This window comes from Ctenopharyngodon idella, chromosome 8, assembly GCF_019924925.1.
Source record: "Ctenopharyngodon idella isolate HZGC_01 chromosome 8, HZGC01, whole genome shotgun sequence".
Taxonomy (NCBI): domain Eukaryota; kingdom Metazoa; phylum Chordata; class Actinopteri; order Cypriniformes; family Xenocyprididae; genus Ctenopharyngodon; species Ctenopharyngodon idella.
Window position 1 is genome coordinate 22,916,005 of NC_067227.1, and position 23,871 is coordinate 22,939,875.

General features: G+C 35.5%; 2 protein-coding genes across 51 annotated transcripts; both read left to right on the forward strand.

The window, feature by feature from the left end:
* Positions 1–339: 339 nt before the first annotated feature.
* zgc:112962 (uncharacterized protein LOC548348 homolog) lies at positions 340–18,907 on the forward strand. Of its 50 annotated transcripts, none has more exons than XM_051903341.1 (29): positions 349–515; positions 708–792; positions 1,413–1,469; positions 3,826–3,900; positions 4,133–4,186; positions 4,321–4,374; positions 4,679–4,732; positions 5,057–5,110; positions 5,428–5,541; positions 6,768–6,821; positions 7,139–7,252; positions 8,466–8,519; positions 8,889–8,942; positions 9,270–9,323; positions 9,641–9,754; positions 10,983–11,036; positions 11,406–11,459; positions 11,787–11,840; positions 12,158–12,271; positions 13,499–13,552; positions 13,922–13,975; positions 14,303–14,356; positions 14,672–14,785; positions 16,021–16,074; positions 16,445–16,498; positions 16,818–16,871; positions 17,166–17,219; positions 17,496–17,570; positions 17,715–18,907. In XM_051903341.1, the coding sequence occupies exons 2-29, from the start codon at positions 771–773 to the stop codon at positions 18,497–18,499; spliced, it is 2,556 nt and encodes an 851-aa protein (XP_051759301.1). In that variant the 5' UTR covers positions 349–515; positions 708–770; the 3' UTR covers positions 18,500–18,907. The 50 variants fall into 50 exon arrangements, with proteins under 50 accessions (XP_051759313.1, XP_051759309.1, XP_051759308.1 ...); XM_051903342.1 differs by lacking the exon at positions 349–515 and adding an exon at positions 531–609; XM_051903349.1 differs by lacking the exon at positions 10,983–11,036 and having other exon boundaries at positions 346–515.
* A 127-nt stretch (positions 18,908–19,034) lies between these two features.
* si:dkeyp-82a1.6 (torsin-1A-interacting protein 2) lies at positions 19,035–23,039 on the forward strand. The gene is made up of 9 exons (XM_051903396.1): positions 19,035–19,221; positions 20,019–20,141; positions 20,418–20,531; positions 20,619–20,798; positions 20,875–21,021; positions 21,134–21,247; positions 21,379–21,492; positions 21,671–21,730; positions 21,819–23,039. Exons 1-9 carry the CDS (start codon positions 19,149–19,151, stop codon positions 22,613–22,615), a joined length of 1,722 nt encoding a protein of 573 aa, XP_051759356.1. The 5' UTR covers positions 19,035–19,148; the 3' UTR covers positions 22,616–23,039.
* The last annotated feature ends 832 nt before the right edge of the window (positions 23,040–23,871 follow it).

Genomic DNA, 23,871 nt, shown 5'->3' on the forward strand with positions numbered 1-23,871 from the left:
TATGAAGTGATTATTTTGTTAAGGGGGGCGGGGGACTCATCATGAGAAAATAAGTGTATTGTAAACTGCATATTTAGTTGGATTAATTATTTTGTACATAAGGCTAAATTTATGAAGACCCAATCTGTTCTAAATATATCCATGTAGTTTTTAGTGGCTTATGAAGAATGTCATTAAATCGTTTAAACTCTTAGAAAAACTTACATAACGTGCGTTTATGAACCCCACCCATTAAATTCGTTTAAGTAATTTATTATATGTAGTAATTTAAAATAATAATAATAATTTTAGACATTTTTTTTCTATCTGTTTGTTTGAAGAAATGTGCTTCACCCCCCTCCCTTGCGCACATGATGTCCCTCTTCAGAAAACTTCCGAAGGAAACAAATCACTAAATCAAAAAGTTCCTAGCGACACCCGGAACTAAAGTGACGCATTCGCGTTTGGAAGTGTGACTTGTCCGATAGGGCAAAATCCGAAATATTATCTTTTTTGTGGTGACGTCTAAATAATAGGTGAGTATGTGTTTCAGACTAGAAGACCAAGTTTCAGATGTATTTGTTCCACGTGTCAACATAGATTTTTAGCACCGTGTTTGCTGTATTTCAGGTTATAATGCTACTGTCTTATTAACTGCCTGTATTTTCATGTCACAGGAGCATTTGTGGTTTATATGTGTGATAATGTGGTATTGTTTCTACATTCAGGTCCATTTTAAATGCACTGCTTCAACGCAACTCATTGATAAAGGAGGCATTTGTGCGAGAGCAATGGCAAGCGAAGGCGACTGTGGTAAATATATCAAATGTTTCAGAAATGTTATGTTTGAATATGCAAATTAAATATGGACTAATTTGCATACATGTCCATAACTTGTTTCACTTTGCTGACATATTAAATGTTTTTACATTGGGAATATGAATCTTTCTTTTTATCACACCATAAATCAGAAAATACTGTAAACAGCCAGGAAAATAAAAAAGTTTTTTAATGAATAAAATGTTATATAAATCAGGCAAATGATTATATGAACAAATTCCTCTGTAAAAACATTCAGAATATAGATTGGTGGAGAATTGGAAAGTTTAGTGTATGTAAGTGCTACGTTAGTGTAGATTTTTGGCCTGGTGCATGAGAAAAAAAATCATCTTGAGAAAGCGGCCTGTAATTAAAAGATGCAAATAAATAAAGTGTAATAAAATAAACACTTATATGTGTATTTTGCATGCTTTTATTTCCACTAGTCTGAATGAAGACATGTCACTTAAGCAAAATAGCCCAAAATCTTAAAATGCACCAGTGCATGAAAACAACAACAACAGGAAACATGAAGGAAAGACCGAAAACTGTGCTCAAATCATTTAATGGATCTTTAAAAACCTGAACTGCTCTTTTCCTCTTTTCAAATGCAGAATTAACATCTGCAGTGACTGGTTCTTTGTCAGGTGACAAAACTACAGGAGAGGGCGGTAAGTGTAGCATGAAGTCAAACTTTTATTATCATGATCTTCATGATAGAATTAATGTTTGTTTGAATGGTTTTTAGGGATGTAAGTAATTCCACAGAATAGATGCAACATACTGTTTCCTTATCTGACAGAGAATCCTGGAGAAATTGTAGGCAACCTTCTGGACACTAAACAACATTTTGGAATCTAATTTCTATAGATTAGGTGAAATATTATTGCAATTTGAAAGTGGTGTTTAATTTTTACATTTAAAAGCTTTTGACTGTTTTGTACAGTATCTCACAAAAGGGAGTACACCCCTCACATTTCAGCAACCATTTTAGTATATCTTCTCAAGAAATGAAAATTGTATATACTTTACAGTAGTCAATGTGCTGCTTGTATAGTAGTACAGATTTACTGTCCTCTAAAAATAACTCAACATACAGCCATTATTGTCTAAATAACTGTGTCCAAAGTGTCAATATTTTGTGTGAGAACCACTGTTATCTAGCACTGCCTTAATCCTCCTGGGCATGGAATTTACCAGAGCTGCACAGGTTGTTGCTGGGATCCTCTTCCACTCCTCCATAACGACATCACGGAGCTGCTGGATGTTAGACACATGGCGCTTCTCCACCTTCCGTTTGAGGATGCCCCACAGGTGCTCAAATAAGATTTAGGTGTGGAGACATACTTGGCCACTCCATTACCTTCACCTTCAGCTTCCTCAGCAAGGCAGTTGTCATCTTGGCGGTGTGTTTGGGGCGTTATCATGTTGGAAAACTGCCGTTCGGCCCAGTTTCTGAAGGGATGGCATCAAGTTCTGCTTCAGAATGTCACAGTACATGTTGGAATCCATGATTCCCTCAATGAAGTGCAGTTCCCCAGTCCCAGCAGCACTCATGCAGCCCCAGACCATGATGCTACCACCACAATGCTTGACTGTAGGCAAGACACAATTTTCTTGGTACTTCTCACCAGGGCGTCGCCACACATGCTGGACACCATCTGAGTCAAACAAGTTTATCTTAGTCTCATCAGACCACAGGACATGGTTTCAGTAATTCATGCTCTTGGACAGGCTGTCTTCAGCAAACTATTTGCGGGCTTTCTTGTGAGCCAGCTTCAGAAGAGGCTTCCTTCTGGGACGACAGCCATGCAAACCGACTTGCTGCAGTGTGCGGCGTATGGTCTGAGCACTTACAAGCTGACCTTCCGCTTCTGCAACCTCTAAAGCAATGCTGGCAGCACTCATGCATCTGTTTTTTGAAGCCAGCTTCTGCACCTGATGCACAGCACAAGGACTCATCTACTTTGATCGACCCTTGCGAGGCCTGTTCAGAGTGGAACCCGTCTTGGAAAACCTCTGTATGACCCTGGCCACTGTACTGTAACTCAGTTTCAGGGTGTTACCGATCTTCTTATAGCCTAGGCCATCTTTGTGGACAGCAACAATTCTACTTCTCAAATCCTTAGAGAGGTCTTTGCCATGAGGTGCCATGTTGAACCTCCAGTGGTCAGTATGAGAGAATTGTACTCAAAGCACCAAATTTTAACTGCTCTAATACAAGATACACAAATTTGTATGGTACTGTCAAGCAGACAAAAACATGAACATGATGAATAGGACATGTGGCTTTGCATGATTAAATGACGTACAGCTTTTATCACTTAGGGTGTGCTCACTTTTGTTGCCAGCTATTTTTACAATAATGGCTGTATGTTGAGTTATTTTCAGAAGACCGTAAATCTGTACTACTATACAAGCAGCACATTGACTACTCTAAAATATATACAAGTTTCATTTCTATAGTATTGTCCCTCAAGAAGATATACTAAAATAGTTGCTGAAATGTGAGGGGTGTACTCACTTTTGTGAGATACTGTACATGTAACATCAATACAACATACCGCCTCTTTCTGGACAAGACAACCAACCACAGATCAGTGTTGCATAGAATGAGAGTGAATTGGCATTTTTACATCACATTATATCATTGATGTGTAACAGAGGGAGTTTACAGTGCTATATATGGTCATTCTTCTTTATAGTGCATTTCCAGATAACGCACCTAAAGACAGTGGTACGTCTTGATTTTTTGATTTGAACAGAATTAATGCTTGTCACAATGCTCTCTGAACAGGGAAATTAAAAAAATGTAGGGAGTCAGGGCAAGTATTAACTTAAATTTTGATTTTAGTTGATATTAATATTTAATTTTGATTTTGATATTAGTTGTATGTTTCAAATTTGTTGAGATAAATGAAGCTATTTTGTCTGCGGTATGTCATTAAATAATTTTTGTACATTTAGAATCTCACTTCTAGATTCATTTTTATCTTTAAAAGCTGTTGCCTGTTTTTTTACATTTAGGGTCAATACAACATACTGCTTCTTCAGGACTTCCACAAAAAATCCAACCACAGACCAGTGTGTCAGAGAATGAGAGTGAGTTGTTTTTTTGTACAGCATATCATATCATTGTTGTGTAACGTTGTTTACAGCACTATAATTCTTTGTCATGTTACAAAAAATATATAAGGAGAATGTAAGTGTAGCATGAAGTCAAAGTTTATGACCATTACAGATTTAAAGTCAGTTTAGGAATCAGAAAGTAGTGAGATTTAACAGCCATTCTCAGCTAAATAGCTAAAACTGCTCTTCTGCTGCTACTTTACAGAAGTTGGCTCATCTGGTGATTCTTCTCCAGATACTGGACCTATAAGAGAGGAGGGTAGGTCTGGTTTTCAAAATGTTTTAATTCTCTATATATGTATATATATAAAGAATTAAAAATATAGTTAAAATTTGTTGTAACGCTTCATTGCGCAGAATAGCTAAAACTGCTCTTCTGCTGCTACTTTACAGATGTTGGCTCGCCTTGTGATTCTTCTCCAGATACTGGACCTATAAGAGAGGAGGGTAGGTCTGGTTTTTTTAAATGTTCTCTGAACAGGGAAATATAAGAATGTCAGTCAGAGGTTAAGTATTAACTGTTATTTTGTGTGATATTAGTTGTATGTCTTGAATTTATTGTTGCGATAAAGCTATTTTGCCTGGTATTTTTTCTTACAGTGAAGCAGATTACTGCATTTGTTTGCAATTAATATTTGTCGTTTATAAGCAGTTGTAAGGTTGGAATCAGGTTCGGAATCAGAAAGTAGTGAGATTTAACAGCCACTCTCAGCTAAATGGCTAAAACTGCTCTTCTACTGCTACTTTACAGATGTTGAATTATCTGGTGATCCTTCTCAAGATACTGGATCTGAAGATAGGGATGGTAGGTCTGGTTTTCAAAAAGTTCTCTGAATAAGCAAGAGGTCAAGTATTAACTGTTAGTTTGTGTGATATTAGTTGTATATTTTAGTTGTATGGATAGGTTTGCCCATCTTGTATGTTTTATTAAATCTTTTATAAGAATTAAAAAATATAAAGAGGATATAAGTGTGGCATGTAGTCAAAGTTTATGACATTACAGATTTAATGTTTGTTGTAACGGTTTATTGTTTATAAGCAGTTGTAAGGTTTGAATCAGAAAGTAGTGAGATTTAACAGCCATTCTCAGCTAAATAGCTTAAACTGCTCTTCTGCTGCTACTTTACAGAAGTTGGCTCATCTGGTGTTTCTTCTCCAGATACTGGACCTATAAGAGAGGAGGGTAGGTCTGGTTTTCAAAATGTTCTCTGAACAGGGAAATATAAGAATGCAGAGAGTCAGAGGTCAAGTATTAACTGTTATTTTGTGAGATATTATTGTAAGTTTTGAATTTATGATGAGATAAACAAAGGTATTCTTCCTGCAGTATGTTTTATTAAATCTTTAATAAGAATTAAAAAATATAAAGAGGATAAAAGTGTGGCATGTAGTCAAAGTTTATGACATTACAGATTTAATGTTTGTTGTAACGGTTTATAGTGCTGTTTACGCTCAGTTATTGCACACAACACTATACACTTTTTCTTGTCTGTCACACAGAGAAGACACAGACTCTCAGCATTCATCAGCCCAGGAACGTCCTTCACTCTGAACCTGAATCTACGATAAATGTGGATAAAGGGATCGTCAGTAAACCTGAGAAGACAGGAGGAGGTATTTTTTCTTAGAATGAAGCAGATTACTGCATTTGTTTATCAATATAGTTGTCGTTTATAAGCAGTTGTAAGGTTGGAATCAGGTTAGGAATCAAAAGTAGTGAGTTTTAAAGTGCCCCTATTATGGATTTTTGAAAATGACCTTTTTATGTAGTGTGTAACATAGCTCTAAGTAAATGAAAACATCCTGCAAAGTTTTAAATCTGAAAGTGCACTGTATATAGTTATTGTCTCTCAAAAGTAAGAGTCGACTCTGAGTCAATTAAACTAGTCATTTGTAAAACGAACCCCAAGCCGTTTCGTTGTGACGTCACAACGAAACATTAGCATATTGCCCGCCCACTTATTGCACGCACAGACGCCAGGGAAAATTCATTTTTTCAACAATACCACAGCAGTACAATCTTTTGTTGTGCTCCCATCATTTTACTGATGACTGCTTCTGAAACCTCAAGGAGGTTAACGCAGGATTCACAAAACGTTTGGTCTTAAAATATGGATCAATGACCAGTTTATTTGGACCATCTTGCTCCTCTGAATCTTAACCTGTAAGTATGATTAATAATTGATGTTTATATTTTCTAGCGATCATTCAAAATTCATAGTTTTGTATATTATGGTGTGTAACGTACACCCTAGTCTGTATGTCTCCTGCTAACCGGCTAACTCACATTTCTGTAGTTCTGCTATTCAGATGTTGGTCCAATATTGTCTAAAAATGTGTCGATTGATGCATCTCGTCTGTCTTATTACTTGGAGTAATGATCAAGGATGGAGCACGACTTTTGTTTACAAAGTCTAATGCATTATCAGCTATTCACGTTTGTGCTCGGCTAACGTGGGAGTGTGCAACATACAAAACTGATATTAATTGCACATCTTCAATTTACTGTTGAGATAAATAAAGCTGTTTTGCCTGCAGTACATGACATTAAATCATTTTTGTGCATTTTAATATCTTATTTCTAGATTAGGTGTTTTTTTTTTTTTTTTTCCCTGCAGTATGTTTTATTAAATCTATATATAAATGTATATAAAGAATCAAAAAATATTAAAAGAGGATGTAAGTGTGGCATGTAATTGAAGTTTATGACCATTACAGATTTAATGTTGTAGGAGACTCCCAAAACAATATTAGGAACCTTAAAAAAGGCATAATGGGGGCACTTTAACAGCCATTCTCAGCTAAATAGCTAAAACTGCTCTTTTGCTGCTACTTTACAGAAGTTGGCTCATCTGGTGTTTCTTCTCCAGATACTGGACCTATAAGAGAGGAGGGTAGGTCTGGTTTTCAAAATGTTCTCTGAACAGGGAAATATAAGAATGCAGAGAGTCAGAGGTCAAGTATTAACTGTTATTTTGTGAGATATTATTGTAAGTTTTGAATTTATGATGAGATAAACAAAGGTATTCTTCCTGCAGTATGTTTTATTAAATCTTTAATAAGAATTAAAAAATATAAAGAGGATAAAAGTGTGGCATGTAGTCAAAGTTTATGACATTACAGATTTAATGTTTATTGTAACGGTTTATAGTGCTGTTTACGCTCAGTTATTGCACACAACACTATACACTTTTTCTTGTCTGTCACACAGAGAAGACACAGACTCTCAGCATTCATCAGCCCAGGAACGTCCTTCACTCTGAACCTGAATCTACGATAAATGTGGATAAAGGGATCGTCAGTAAACCTGAGAAGACAGGAGGAGGTATTTTTTTCTTAGAATGAAGCAGATTACGGCATTTGTTTATCAATATAGTTGTCGTTTATAAGCAGTTGTAAGGTTGGAATCAGGTTAGGAATCAAAAGTAGTGAGTTTTAAAGTGCCCCTATTATGGATTTTTGAAAATGACCTTTTTATGTAGTGTGTAACATAGCTCTAAGTGAATGAAAACATCCTGCAAAGTTTTAAATCTGAAAGTGCACCGTATATAGTTATTGTCTCTCAAAAGTAAGAGTCGACTCTGAGTCAATTAAACTAGTCGTTTGTAAAACGAACCCCAAGCCGTTTCGTTGTGACATCACAACGAAACATTAGCATATTGCACGCACAGACGCCAGGGAAAATTCATTTTTTCAACAATACCACAGCAGTACAATCTTTTGTTGTGCTCCCATCATTTTACTGATGACTGCTTCTGAAACCTCAAGGAGGTTAACGCAGGATTCACAAAACGTTTGGTCTTAAAATATGGATCAATGACCAGTTTATTTGGACCATCTTGCTCCTCTGAATCTTAACCTGTAAGTATGATTAATAATTGATGTTTATATTTTCTAGTGATCATTCAAAATTCATAGTTTTGTATATTATGGTGTGTAACGTACACCCTAGTCTGTATGTCTCCTGCTAACCGGCTAACTCACATTTCTGTAGTTCTGCTATTCAGATGTTGGTCCAATATTGTCTAAAAATGTGTCGATTGATGCATCTCGTCTGTCTTATTACTTGGAGTAATGATCAAGGATGGAGCACGACTTTTGTTTACAAAGTCTAATGCATTATCAGCTATTCACGTTTGTGCTCGGCTAACGTGGGAGTGTGCAACATACAAAACTGATATTAATTGCACATCTTCAATTTACTGTTGAGATAAATAAAGCTGTTTTGCCTGCAGTACATGACATTAAATCATTTTTGTGCATTTTAATATCTTATTTCTAGATTAGGTGATATTTTTTTTTTTTTTTTCCTGCAGTATGTTTTATTAAATCTATATATAAATATATATAAAGAATCAAAAAATATTAAAAGAGGATGTAAGTTTGGTATGTAATTGAAGTTTATGACCATTACAGATTTAATGTTGTAGGAGACTCCCAAAACAATATTAGGAACCTTAAAAAAGGCATAATGGGGGCACTTTAACAGCCATTCTCAGCTAAATAGCTAAAACTGCTCTTCTGCTGCTACTTTACAGAAGTTGGCTCATCTGGTGTTTCTTCTCCAGATTCTGGACCTATAAGAGAGCAGGGTAGGTCTGGTTTTCAAAATGTTCTCTGAACAGGGAAATATAAGAATGCAGAGAGTCAGAGGTTAAGTATTAACTGTTATTTTGTGAGATATTATTGTAAGTTTTGAATTTATGATGAGATAAACAAAGGTATTCTTCCTGCAGTATGTTTTATTAAATCTTTAATAAGAATTAAAAAATATGTGAAGAGGATATAAGTGTGGCATGTAGTCAAAGTTTATGACATTACAGATTTAATGTTTGTTGTAACGGTTTATTGTTTATAAGCAGTTGTAAGGTTGGAATCAGGTTAGGAATCAGAAAGTAGTGAGATTTAACAGCCATTCTCAGCTTAATAGCTAAAACTGCTCTTCTGCTGCTACTTTACAGAAGTTGGCTCATCTGGTGTTTCTTCTCAAGATACTGGATCTGAAGATAGGGATGGTAGGTCTGGTTTTCAAAAAGTTCTCTAAATAAGCAAGAGGTCAAATATTAACTGTTATTTTGTGTGATATTAGTTGTATATTTTAGTTGTATGGCTAGGTTTGCCCATCTTGTATGTTTTATTAAATCTTTAATAAGAATTAAAAAATATGTGAAGAGGATATAAGTGTGGCATGTAGTCAAAGTTTATGACCATTACAGATTTAATGTTTGTTGTAACGGTTTATTGTTTATAAGCAGTTGTAAGGTTGGAATCAGAAAGTAGTGAGATTTAACAGCCATTCTCAGCTTAATAGCTAAAACTGCTCTTCTGCTGCTACTTTACAGAAGTTGGCTCGCCTGGTGATCCTTCTCCAGATACTGGACCTATAAGAGAGGAGGGTAGGTCTGGTTTTCAAAATGTTCTCTGAACAGGGAAATATAAGAATGCAGAGAGTCAGAGGTCAAGTATTAACTGTTATTTTGTGAGATATTATTGTAAGTTTTGAATTTATGATGAGATAAACAAAGGTATTCTTCCTGCAATATGTTTTATTAAATCTTTAATAAGAATTAAAAAATATAAAGAGGATAAAAGTGTGGCATGTAGTCAAAGTTTATGACATTACAGATTTAATGTTTGTTGTAACGGTTTATAGTGCTGTTTACGCTCAGTTATTGCACACAACACTATACACTTTTTCTTGTCTGTCACACAGAGAAGACACAGACTCTCAGCATTCATCAGCCCAGGAACGTCCTTCACTCTGAACCTGAATCTACGATAAATGTGGATAAAGGGATCGTCAGTAAACCTGAGAAGACAGGAGGAGGTATTTTTTCTTAGAATGAAGCAGATTACTGCATTTGTTTATCAATATAGTTGTCGTTTATAAGCAGTTGTAAGGTTGGAATCAGGTTAGGAATCAAAAGTAGTGAGTTTTAAAGTGCCCCTATTATGGATTTTTGAAAATGACCTTTTTATGTAGTGTGTAACATAGCTCTAAGTGAATGAAAACATCCTGCAAAGTTTTAAATCTGAAAGTGCACCTGTATATAGTTATTGTCTCTCAAAAGTAAGAGTCGACTCTGAGTCAATTAAACTAGTCATTTGTAAAACGAACCCCAAGCCGTTTCGTTGTGACATCACAACGAAACATTAGCATATTGCCCGCCCACTTATTGCACGCACAGACGCCAGGGAAAATTCATTTTTTCAACAATACCACAGCAGTACAATCTTTTGTTGTGCTCCCATCATTTTACTGATGACTGCTTCTGAAACCTCAAGGAGGTTAACGCAGGATTCACAAAACGTTTGGTCTTAAAATATGGATCAATGACCAGTTTATTTGGACCATCTTGCTCCTCTGAATCTTAACCTGTAAGTATGATTAATAATTGATGTTTATATTTTCTAGTGATCATTCAAAATTCATAGTTTTGTATATTATGGTGTGTAACGTACACCCTAGTCTGTATGTCTCCTGCTAACCGGCTAACTCACATTTCTGTAGTTCTGCTATTCAGATGTTGGTCCAATATTGTCTAAAAATGTGTCGATTGATGCATCTCGTCTGTCTTATTACTTGGAGTAATGATCAAGGATGGAGCACGACTTTTGTTTACAAAGTCTAATGCATTATCAGCTATTCACGTTTGTGCTCGGCTAACGTGGGAGTGTGCAACATACAAAACTGATATTAATTGCACATCTTCAATTTACTGTTGAGATAAATAAAGCTGTTTTGCCTGCAGTACATGACATTAAATCATTTTTGTGCATTTTAATATCTTATTTCTAGATTAGGTGATATTTTTTATTTTTTTTTCCTGCAGTATGTTTTATTAAATCTATATATAAATATATATAAAGAATCAAAAAATATTAAAAGAGGATGTAAGTTTGGCATGTAATTGAAGTTTATGACCATTACAGATTTAATGTTGTAGGAGACTCCCAAAACAATATTAGGAACCTTAAAAAAGGCATAATGGGGGCACTTTAACAGCCATTCTCAGCTAAATAGCTAAAACTGCTCTTCTGCTGCTACTTTACAGAAGTTGGCTCATCTGGTGTTTCTTCTCCAGATTCTGGACCTAAAAGAGAGCAGGGTAGGTCTGGTTTTCAAAATGTTCTCTGAACAGGGAAATATAAGAATGCAGAGAGTCAGAGGTTAAGTATTAACTGTTATTTTGTGAGATATTATTGTAAGTTTTGAATTTATGATGAGATAAACAAAGGTATTCTTCCTGCAGTATGTTTTATTAAATCTTTAATAAGAATTAAAAAATATGTGAAGAGGATATAAGTGTGGCATGTAGTCAAAGTTTATGACATTACAGATTTAATGTTTGTTGTAACGGTTTATTGTTTATAAGCAGTTGTAAGGTTGGAATCAGGTTAGGAATCAGAAAGTAGTGAGATTTAACAGCCATTCTCAGCTTAATAGCTAAAACTGCTCTTCTGCTGCTACTTTACAGAAGTTGGCTCATCTGGTGTTTCTTCTCAAGATACTGGATCTGAAGATAGGGATGGTAGGTCTGGTTTTCAAAAAGTTCTCTAAATAAGCAAGAGGTCAAATATTAACTGTTATTTTGTGTGATATTAGTTGTATATTTTAGTTGTATGGCTAGGTTTGCCCATCTTGTATGTTTTATTAAATCTTTAATAAGAATTAAAAAATATGTGAAGAGGATATAAGTGTGGCATGTAGTCAAAGTTTATGACCATTACAGATTTAATGTTTGTTGTAACGGTTTATTGTTTATAAGCAGTTGTAAGGTTGGAATCAGAAAGTAGTGAGATTTAACAGCCATTCTCAGCTTAATAGCTAAAACTGCTCTTCTGCTGCTACTTTACAGAAGTTGGCTCGCCTGGTGATCCTTCTCCAGATACTGGACCTATAAGAGAGGAGGGTAGGTCTGGTTTTCAAAATGTTCTCTGAACAGGGAAATATAAGAATGCAGAGAGTCAGAGGTCAAGTATTAACTGTTATTTTGTGAGATATTATTGTAAGTTTTGAATTTATGATGAGATAAACAAAGGTATTCTTCCTGCAATATGTTTTATTAAATCTTTAATAAGAATTAAAAAATATAAAGAGGATAAAAGTGTGGCATGTAGTCAAAGTTTATGACATTACAGATTTAATGTTTATTGTAACGGTTTATAGTGCTGTTTACGCTCAGTTATTGCACACAACACTATACACTTTTTCTTGTCTGTCACACAGAGAAGACACAGACTCTCAGCATTCATCAGCCCAGGAACGTCCTTCACTCTGAACCTGAATCTACGATAAATGTGGATAAAGGGATCGTCAGTAAACCTGAGAAGACAGGAGGAGGTATTTTTTCTTAGAATGAAGCAGATTACTGCATTTGTTTATCAATATAGTTGTCGTTTATAAGCAGTTGTAAGGTTGGAATCAGGTTAGGAATCAAAAGTAGTGAGTTTTAAAGTGCCCCTATTATGGATTTTTGAAAATGACCTTTTTATGTAGTGTGTAACATAGCTCTAAGTAAATGAAAACATCCTGCAAAGTTTTAAATCTGAAAGTGCACTGTATATAGTTATTGTCTCTCAAAAGTAAGAGTCGACTCTGAGTCAATTAAACTAGTCATTTGTAAAACGAACCCCAAGCCGTTTCGTTGTGACATCACAACGAAACATTAGCATATTGCCCGCCCACTTATTGCACGCACAGACGCCAGGGAAAATTCATTTTTTCAACAATACCACAGCAGTACAATCTTTTGTTGTGCTCCCATCATTTTACTGATGACTGCTTCTGAAACCTCAAGGAGGTTAACGCAGGATTCACAAAACGTTTGGTCTTAAAATATGGATCAATGACCAGTTTATTTGGACCATCTTGCTCCTCTGAATCTTAACCTGTAAGTATGATTAATAATTGATGTTTATATTTTCTAGTGATCATTCAAAATTCATAGTTTTGTATATTATGGTGTGTAACGTACACCCTAGTCTGTATGTCTCCTGCTAACCGGCTAACTCACATTTCTGTAGTTCTGCTATTCAGATGTTGGTCCAATATTGTCTAAAAATGTGTCGATTGATGCATCTCGTCTGTCTTATTACTTGGAGTAATGATCAAGGATGGAGCACGACTTTTGTTTACAAAGTCTAATGCATTATCAGCTATTCACGTTTGTGCTCGGCTAACGTGGGAGTGTGCAACATACAAAACTGATATTAATTGCACATCTTCAATTTACTGTTGAGATAAATAAAGCTGTTTTGCCTGCAGTACATGACATTAAATCATTTTTGTGCATTTTAATATCTTATTTCTAGATTAGGTGATATTTTTTTTTTTTTTTTCCTGCAGTATGTTTTATTAAATCTATATATAAATATATATAAAGAATCAAAAAATATTAAAAGAGGATGTAAGTTTGGTATGTAATTGAAGTTTATGACCATTACAGATTTAATGTTGTAGGAGACTCCCAAAACAATATTAGGAACCTTAAAAAAGGCATAATGGGGGCACTTTAACAGCCATTCTCAGCTAAATAGCTAAAACTGCTCTTCTGCTGCTACTTTACAGAAGTTGGCTCATCTGGTGTTTCTTCTCCAGATTCTGGACCTATAAGAGAGCAGGGTAGGTCTGGTTTTCAAAATGTTCTCTGAACAGGGAAATATAAGAATGCAGAGAGTCAGAGGTTAAGTATTAACTGTTATTTTGTGAGATATTATTGTAAGTTTTGAATTTATGATGAGATAAACAAAGGTATTCTTCCTGCAGTATGTTTTATTAAATCTTTAATAAGAATTAAAAAATATGTGAAGAGGATATAAGTGTGGCATGTAGTCAAAGTTTATGACATTACAGATTTAATGTTTGTTGTAACGGTTTATTGTTTATAAGCAGTTGTAAGGTTGGAATCAGGTTAGGAATCAGAAAGTAGTGAGATTTAACAGCCATTCTCAGCTTAATAGCTAAAACTGCTCTTCTGCTGCTACTTTACAGAAGTTGGCTCATCTGGTGTTTCTTCTCAAGATACTGGATCTGAAGATAGGGATGGTAGGTCTGGTTTTCAAAAAGTTCTCTAAATAAGCAAGAGGTCAAATATTAACTGTTATTTTGTGTGATATTAGTTGTATATTTTAGTTGTATGGCTAGGTTTGCCCATCTTGTATGTTTTATTAAATCTTTAATAAGAATTAAAAAATATGTGAAGAGGATATAAGTGTGGCATGTAGTCAAAGTTTATGACCATTACAGATTTAATGTTTGTTGTAACGGTTTATTGTTTATAAGCAGTTGTAAGGTTGGAATCAGAAAGTAGTGAGATTTAACAGCCATTCTCAGCTTAATAGCTAAAACTGCTCTTCTGCTGCTACTTTACAGAAGTTGGCTCGCCTGGTGATCCTTCTCCAGATACTGGACCTATAAGAGAGGAGGGTAGGTCTGGTTTTCAAAATGTTCTCTGAACAGGGAAATATAAGAATGCAGAGTCAGAGGTCAAGTATTAACTGTTATTTTGTGAGATATTATTGTAAGTTTTGAATTTATGATGAGATAAACAAAGGTATTCTTCCTGCAATATGTTTTATTAAATCTTTAATAAGAATTAAAAAATATAAAGAGGATAAAAGTGTGGCATGTAGTCAAAGTTTATGACATTACAGATTTAATGTTTATTGTAACGGTTTATAGTGCTGTTTACGCTCAGTTATTGCACACAACACTATACACTTTTTCTTGTCTGTCACACAGAGAAGACACAGACTCTCAGCATTCATCAGCCCAGGAACGTCCTTCACTCTGAACCTGAATCTACGATAAATGTGGATAAAGGGATCGTCAGTAAACCTGAGAAGACAGGAGGAGGTATTTTTTCTTAGAATGAAGCAGATTACTGCATTTGTTTATCAATATAGTTGTCGTTTATAAGCAGTTGTAAGGTTGGAATCAGGTTAGGAATCAAAAGTAGTGAGTTTTAAAGTGCCCCTATTATGGATTTTTGAAAATGACCTTTTTATGTAGTGTGTAACATAGCTCTAAGTAAATGAAAACATCCTGCAAAGTTTTAAATCTGAAAGTGCACTGTATATAGTTATTGTCTCTCAAAAGTAAGAGTCGACTCTGAGTCAATTAAACTAGTCATTTGTAAAACGAACCCCAAGCCGTTTCGTTGTGACATCACAACGAAACATTAGCATATTGCCCGCCCACTTATTGCACGCACAGACGCCAGGGAAAATTCATTTTTTCAACAATACCACAGCAGTACAATCTTTTGTTGTGCTCCCATCATTTTACTGATGACTGCTTCTGAAACCTCAAGGAGGTTAACGCAGGATTCACAAAACGTTTGGTCTTAAAATATGGATCAATGACCAGTTTATTTGGACCATCTTGCTCCTCTGAATCTTAACCTGTAAGTATGATTAATAATTGATGTTTATATTTTCTAGTGATCATTCAAAATTCATAGTTTTGTATATTATGGTGTGTAACGTACACCCTAGTCTGTATGTCTCCTGCTAACCGGCTAACTCACATTTCTGTAGTTCTGCTATTCAGATGTTGGTCCAATATTGTCTAAAAATGTGTCGATTGATGCATCTCGTCTGTCTTATTACTTGGAGTAATGATCAAGGATGGAGCACGACTTTTGTTTACAAAGTCTAATGCATTATCAGCTATTCACGTTTGTGCTCGGCTAACGTGGGAGTGTGCAACATACAAAACTGATATTAATTGCACATCTTCAATTTACTGTTGAGATAAATAAAGCTGTTTTGCCTGCAGTACATGACATTAAATCATTTTTGTGCATTTTAATATCTTATTTCTAGATTAGGTGATATATATATATATTTTTTTTTTTTTTCCTGCAGTATGTTTTATTAAATCTATATATAAATATATATAAAGAATCAAAAAATATTAAAAGAGGATGTAAGTTTGGTATGTAATTGAAGTTTATGACCATTACAGATTTAATGTTGTAGGAGACTCCCAAAACAATATTAGGAACCTTAAAAAAGGCATAATGGGGGCACTTTAACAGCCATTCTCAGCTAAATAGCTAAAACTGCTCTTCTGCTGCTACTTTACAGAAGTTGGCTCATCTGGTGTTTCTTCTCCAGATTCTGGACCTAAAAGAGAGCAGGGTAGGTCTGGTTTTCAAAATGTTCTCTGAACAGGGAAATATAAGAATGCAGAAAGTCAGAGGTCAAGTATTAACTGTTATTTTGTGAGATATTATTGTAAGTTTTGAATTTATGATGAGATAAACAAAGGAATTCTTCCTGCAGTATGTTTTATTAAATCTTTAATAAGAATTAAAAAAATATGTGAAGAGGATATAAGTGTGGCATGTAGTTAAAGTTTATGACATTACAGATTTAATGTTTGTTGTAACGGTTTATTGTTTATAAGCAGTTGTAAGGTTGGAATCAGGTTAGGAATCAGAAAGTAGTGAGATTTAACAGCCATTCTCAGCTTAATAGCTAAAACTGCTCTTCTGCTCCTACTTTACAGAAGTTGGCTCATCTGGTGTTTCTTCTCAAGATACTGGATCTGAAGATAGGGATGGTAGGTCTGGTTTTCAAAAAGTTCTCTAAATAAGCAAGAGGTCAAATATTAACTGTTATTTTGTGTGATATTAGTTGTATATTTTAGTTGTATGGCTAGGTTTGCCCATCTTGTATGTTTTATTAAATCTTTAATAAGAATTAAAAAATATATGAAGAAGATATAAGTGTGGCATGTAGTCAAAGTTTATGACATTAAAGATTTAATGTAACGGTTTATTGTTTATAAGCAGTTGTAAGGTTGGAATCAGAAAGTAGTGAGATTTAACAGCCATTCTCAGCTAAATGGCTAAAACTGCTCTTCTGCTGCTACTTTACAGAAGTTGGCTCATCTGGTGTTTCTTCTCCAGATACTGGACCTATAAGAGAGGAGGGTAGGTCTGGTTTTCAAAATGTTCTCTGAACAGGGAAATATAAGAATGCAGAGAGTCAGAGGTCAAGTATTAACTGTTATTTTGTGTGATATTAGTTGTATGTTTTGAATTTATTGTTGCGATAAAGCTATTTTACCTGGTATTTTTTCTTACAATGAAGCAGATTACTGCATTTGTTTGCAGTTAATATTTGTCGTTTATAAGCAGTTGTAAGGTTTGAATCAGAAAGTAGTGAGATTTAACAGCCACTCTCAACTAAATGGCTAAAACTGCTCTTCTACTGCTACTTTACAGATGTTGAATTATCTGGTGATCCTTCTCAAGATACTGGATCTGAAGATAGGGATGGTAGGTCTGGTTTTCAAAAAGTTCTCTGAATAAGCAAGAGGTCAATTATTAACTGTTATTTTGTGTGATATTAGTTGTATATTTTAGTTGTATGGCTAGGTTTGCCCATCTTGTCAGCAGTGAATTATCCCTTTAAGTGATTCTCCTGCAGTATGCTATATTATAAATGTACATTTTGTTATCTAATTTCTATAGATTAAGTGAATTATTGTTCCAATTTGAAAAGTGGTGTTTTGTTCTTGCATCTAAAAGCTGTTGCTTGCTTTTTACATTTAGAGCCACTACAACATATCGCCCCTTCTGGACTTCCACAAGAAAGACAACCACAGATCAGAGTGGGAGGTATTGAGAGTAAGTTGTTCTCTTCATTTTGACTGTCTATAAAGAAATAACTTGTCTAAAAGAAGTCTTTACCATTAATAAGAATGACTGTCAAATGATTTTCGCAGAAAAGCAGCCAATAATTTCACTCTAATATTTATTATTTTCTTACAGAACAGTTAATGTTTGGTGCTGCTGTTGCTTTCCTACTTGCAGCTATGGTTTGGCTTATTTTAAATTTTTCTGACTCAACTCTACCTGTACAAAATGAAGTTAATGTGGTGGACGTGTTCAATCAGGAAATGGAAAAACTTAAGACTAGCTTTCCTAATCAGCGGCCAGAACTCTGGAGGAGGAGTCTGATTCATCTCAGACGCCACCTGAAAACTGAGCATCCCACGGAACCCGTCAGCCTTATTCTAACGTCTGGTCACAGGGCTGAAAGGACACTTGGTTGTTTGGCTCGATGCTTGGCTCAAGCTTTTTCCACTGCCCGTAACTCTTCGGTTCTGAACATCAATGGAACAAGTAAAGCATCACAAGACAGTGATCAGGTCAAGCTGGACATTGATAGTGAGTTGAGAAAAGCCTTTGAGGGTAAAACGTTTGCTGCAGTAATCCACCGATTTGAGGAGCTCCCTCCTGGATCCACTCTCATCTTTTACCGTTACTGTGACCATGAGAATGCGGCTTATAAGAACGTCTTCCTGGCCTTTACTGTAATGCTTGATGCAGAAGTAGAAGTGCCATCCAATGTCGGTCTAGGGAGAGTTGAGGAGATGGTTCAAGAGCACGTAAAACAGAAGTTTGTCTCCTCAGACAAGTTAGCTACGTTTAATGAAATGGATGTGGACAAACTGAGTGGACTGTGGAGCAGAATTTCACATCTCATCTTGCCAGTGGCTGCAGAAGAGACAATTGAACAACAGGGCTGTGGGAAATGTGATCAATCATTTTGAAATGGTTATTAGACTTTATTTGTTGTTGTTGCACAAATTACTACTTTTAAATATTATACTCATGCGCTGCCTCACAAATGAGGGCTCATACTTTGAAAAGAAAAAAAAAAAGATGCATACTGGTATGTGCTGCTGTATGAATGATGGGCATCACAATTTTCTTTCTTTAATACTAAATTATAACATTTCAGATTATGAAATTTATAGAAGGAGAAAACGAAGTAATTTTCCCATTTGTTTTGCTTTTCTTTGTGTAGATCTATTTGTATCTAAATTATGTCTTGAATTAAAGTTCTTTTTAATCTGGAAATGTGGTTGACCAGGGATGAACGTGCAATATATTTGGTGAATGATTGAGTTTTTCCTACTTTAAAGATTTATTAGAGAAAATAAACGTGCCTTAATATATGCACCTGCTCTATTGTGCTTCATTTGACACGTTTGTGACGGATCACAGACAAATGCTGTTGAACTACTAACGAGTTTTTATGAAATGAAACTAACTGTAATTGTGAACTATTTCCGGCAGTGAAGTTGTGTTCCGCTGAAGTCGCTCCGACGAAGACCACCATTAATGTTCCGCTTTCCGGTTTCAGCTGCATAGAAAGAAAAAAAAAAGTTTGCCAAGAAATTGCGTGATAAAAAACAAATGGATTCGGGTGATTCTAAAGGAGATGGATTTACAACGAGGAGGAGAAGCGCCAGACAGGCACCTAAGACAGGTTTGACTTCATAAAACTCTTAACGTGACTTAATATACTACAGAAATGTCAACTGAACCAAATGCTACTTACCTGCCAAATGCTACTACCTACTTTTGCCAAAAGAACGAAACTGTAATGCACGGCGAATATTTTTTTTGTTAGGGGTTTCATCCTCAATATAAAGCTGTTAACAACGTTTCTTAGCGTAAACCTTGCTGTTTGAGTTTAGATTCTGGGCTCATCCGTCTGTCTTTACAGTATTTATTATTATCAATAAAATGCTAAACAAATTATTTCAAGGTCAGTGTCTCCGTACATCAAGTTTATTATAACGGTTTTTATGATAACGTAAAGCTTTGCCATGTGATTTCAGATTCTCATACGTTTGTGTATCACGCATGCTCTTAATAAAATGGAGCAAAAGTGTTATTCCAAAGTTACTCTTTCTCTCTTTATGTAAAACATAAGTTATATAGAATTAAATAGTTGGGATTCGCTAACTAGGCTAAATTGTTAAAATATCCACTGGTTAGCTTGAGCATACAAGCTAAATAGCTAATAGTTTCATTATTTTAACATATATTCTCAACAAGTCGTTTAGTGTAAAATTAACATTTTGTAAAAATTTCTTATAAGGCTGTTATCAAAGATCACAACGTACAGTTGATATGCCTCTGTTTACTTGATAAAGATCGCGTCAAAATCGGTTGTTTTCACTGTCAGTTTCCGCTGATGCACAAGCAAGGTACTTAACAAAAAACTTGTTTGTTGGTATATTTCTGTAAGATAATTTCTCGGTTCATCATCTATCTTAGCTTTATACAGTGCTGATGCTATACCCACACTCCCATCAAAAAAAACCCGGGAAGATGATGGGGCATCCAAAGCTGTCAAAGGATCCAGGAAGTCCAAGAGCCACGAGAAGGGGGTTGATGATGGTATGACAAAAAAAAATATCTAAGTGCAAGTAACACAGGAAAAAAATGTACACATTGTTCATTTATATATACTTATGTTCTCAACAAGTCGTTTAGTGTAAAATTAACTTTTTGATAAAACATTTCTTATAAGGCTATTATTAAAGATCACAACTATTGTTGATACGTCTCTGTTTACTTGATTCGTTGATGCACAAGCAAAGTACTTAACAAAAAAACTTGTCGCTTGTTGGTATATTTCTGTAAGATAATTTCTCGGTTCATCATCTATCTTAGATCTTCTCAGACCCTCACTAAAAAGAACCCGTCAAATGAGGGAAGATGATGGGGCATCCAGAGCTGTCAATGGATCCAAGGAGTCCAAGAACCACGAGAAGGGGGATGATGATGGTATGTCAAATTGTCGTCTTTCATTTTGTTTCTCATATTTGTTACGCTTATGTTATGTGTGTACTCATTTTTATTAATCCAACACAGAAACCCCTGTTAAGATACAAAAGCGTGGAGAGACAGAGAAAGCAAGTGATACAGATGAGAGAGGTGATGGATTTAAACACACAGATGACGAAGATGTGGAGATGCGTGATGATGAAGACCAGGATCAAGATATGAGCTCCGATGAGAAGGATGAGCAGGACCATGAGCCCAGTTTGAAAGGTAAGATGCTATTTGAGAAACAAGCATTAAGTGTTAGGTCAAATAATATTAAACAGGTTGTGCTATATTCCTTCAGTGGATTCCTCAGCCCAGTCTGGGACAGTAGAAAAGCATCCTGCCCATGCATGGGGAGAAAATCTGTCCATTCGTCTAACACCTGTGGATAAGATACCCAGACCCAAAACCCAAACAGAAAATTACAGACCAAACACAACGTCTGGAGGTTTGTTATTATTCATTAAATTACCTTTCAGTTGTCAAATAATGCACAACTCATTTGCATTGAAATGCAGATATGTAGTTGATTTTACTCACAAGGATCGTTTTCATTGCAGATCCCTCTAGTTTGGGTGCTGTACCACCGCTGTACCACAACCATCAAGAGCTTTTAAGAATGAGAAATAAGAATACCCCGAAATATCAGAATCGCATAACGGAGAAAGACAAAAGTTTGTAAATTGTATTGTAATTATATATTTTCCCTGTTAAAAGTGCACATTATGTTGCTTAATAACGTTCTTACTGTATGTTACAAATTTTCATGAATTTTAGTTGATCAAAGTTTATATCCCATCACTAGATGCCCCTTGTCCTGGGAACTGGAGCAGATACCAATCTAAACCCCCAATGATCACTGTCTACCCAACAATTAAACAACCCATCATGCTTCAAACCGCTCATCACAAAAACACAGGTAAAAAATATCTTTTTGCATTTGTCGCTCACTTTTCTCATATTTTATTACTTGAAAAAAAGATTTGTAATAATAATTTTACATTCAAAATTTAGTCTATTAAGAAAAATAGCCAATAAAGAAAAATGGATAATATTTAAGAATTTGTAGATCATAATTCTTCTGCTTTGTCTTCAAGAACTGAAGAATTTGCAGAAACCAGTCATCTCAAAAGCAAGACCAGTCTCTTCCTCTCAAGGTATTTTTTGTTGCTTTCATCTTTCACCTAGTTTAAACAAGCAGATTTGTCTCACATTCACTATGCTTTGTTATGCATGTTTTTCTAGGCTGGTTGTGGTACATGTGCAAGATTCTTCTGTGGTCTCTGATACTGACAGGATTGCTGATTGCTTTGGGCTTTTTGGCCTATAAGATATTTCTATGGTCAAATTTGCCTCAAACTGACAGGTCCCATTCTGAAACAAAGGAGAAATTTGATCTGGAATTAACTGCTTTAAAGGACCTTTTCCCCAGTCAGCGTTCAGAGATCTGGAAGAGGAGTGGGAAACATCTTAAGCGCCACCTGAACATGGTCAACCCCACTGAACCGGTCAGTATAATTCTGACTGCTGGCCTTCAGGCTGAAAAGACATTGGGCTGCCTTGCTCGAGGCTTAGCCACAGAGTACTCCACGTTCCATAACGCTTCAATCTTAGAAATCGACGGGACCACCAAAAGAGCAAAAGACAGTGATCAGGTCAAGCTGGAGATTGATGAAGCGCTGAATGAAGCGTTTAAAGGTGATAAACCTGCAGCTGTTGTGCACCGTTTTGAGGAGCTCCCTCCTGGATCTACTCTCATATTCTATCGTTACTGTGACCACGAGAATGCAGCTTACAAAAAGGTTTTCATTGTCTTCACTGTGATGCTTTCGGTGAATGAAATAGACACATCGGCCAATCTGAGTGTAGTGGAGGACATGGTACATGACCATATAAAACAGAAGTTTGTCTCCTCACATATATCTGCTAAGTTTAATCAAATGGACGTGGATAAACTGAGTGGATTGTGGAGCAGAATTTCTCACGTCATCCTGCCAGTGGTTACAGAGGAGAAAATTGAACAGCAGGGATGTAGGGACTAACCTTTACAGAAAATCATAAGATTGAATCACTGTATTGGGCTGGATATGTAATTTTGTAGAGTTTTGAGTCCAAAGACCATATAAATGTACATAGAGGATGTTTATTCCAAAGAGGTTTTTAAGAAATGTTTCTTTATAAATGTTTTATACAAATGGTTTTGTATTTGACTCCATTTTGGTTTTGTTTTCTTAAATAATATGTGTGTGAAGGCAGCCACTTGATCATAATAATAATAATGCAACAGCATTTGACTTACAGTTGTACATTTCTTCTCAAGGCCAGGTGTGGTAATAACTGAAGTTTTGCACTGATTTTTGAAGTTAAGCTCTGAATTGTAAACTAAACTCTTTTTACCAATCAATATGTAGTCTGGGTTCATTTATTTGCTTGAATAAGATTATAATAATTAAAAGTCAGTCTATATTTGTTTTCTTATTGTGAGTTTTTATTTTCTTGTCCTCTGGATAATTCTGTTTTGTCATAGTTGTTTTCAAACGGATAAACAAGTGGTGCTCACTGCAGAGCTCCCCTTTCTGGACATAATGGGTGGATCTTGACCTAGTCCAGCTCCACCTTTGTGGACCTAATGGGTGGAGCGATAGAGTAATTGGTAGGGTTAGGGTGTAGTTCGACTGTCTAGCTCCACATATACGTCCAGCGCCGGGGACATAATATTATAGTAGCTCTGCAGTGAGCAGCCTCTCTAGGAAAAAGGTGGATAAGATGGGTGCTTCTCAAACTGAAGGCTGCATCCTTCCTATACCAGTCCTTTGAGGCTTCTAGGTTTCTCATGTCAGGGCATGAAAATACTATTAAAACTTAATTTTGTAAAAATACTTTGTATTAAAAATCTTTATAGTAAGTGTCTTTCTATTAATGCTGTACAGTGAATTACAACCATCTGTGGTTTCCCTGTGGCTTACATTATTGGCAGTTTAGAATTAAGTAATTTACACCAAAACAAAAGATAACATTTCTGAAAACATTATTTTTGTCTTATATTTCATAATGAATTCAGCCAAGTTCAGTGCAGTCTCTTTTCTTCTTTTTTTTTTTTGTCAGTTCTTTTTCATGAATTAGAATGTGTGCAAAGGATTGTGGGTGATTGAAAGACGCAAAGGATACACTTGAAGCATCCTTCAAAATTAGCTGAATGAAGGCTGTGAAACAAAGGCTGCCTTCCAAGGATCCTTCAATCTGAGACGGACTTCAGCGGCGCTTAATGACTTGACAGCCGAGATAAAATAAAAACAGA

Bases quoted from the DNA above. Each gene is read 5' to 3' on its own strand.
- zgc:112962 (XM_051903341.1), top strand. From the start codon at position 771: ATGGCAAGCGAAGGCGACTGTG. The intron at 5,111-5,427 runs GTAGGTCTGGTT...TCTGTCACACAG, and splicing joins TGGACCTATAAGAGAGGAGG to AGAAGACACAGACTCTCAGC. The intron at 11,841-12,157 runs GTAGGTCTGGTT...TCTGTCACACAG, and splicing joins TGGACCTATAAGAGAGGAGG to AGAAGACACAGACTCTCAGC.
- si:dkeyp-82a1.6 (XM_051903396.1), top strand. From the start codon at position 19,149: ATGGATTCGGGTGATTCTAAAGGAGATGGATTTACAACGAGGAGGAGA. The intron at 19,222-20,018 runs GTTTGACTTCAT...CATCTATCTTAG, and splicing joins CAGACAGGCACCTAAGACAG to CTTTATACAGTGCTGATGCT. The intron at 20,142-20,417 runs GTATGACAAAAA...CATCTATCTTAG, and splicing joins CGAGAAGGGGGTTGATGATG to ATCTTCTCAGACCCTCACTA.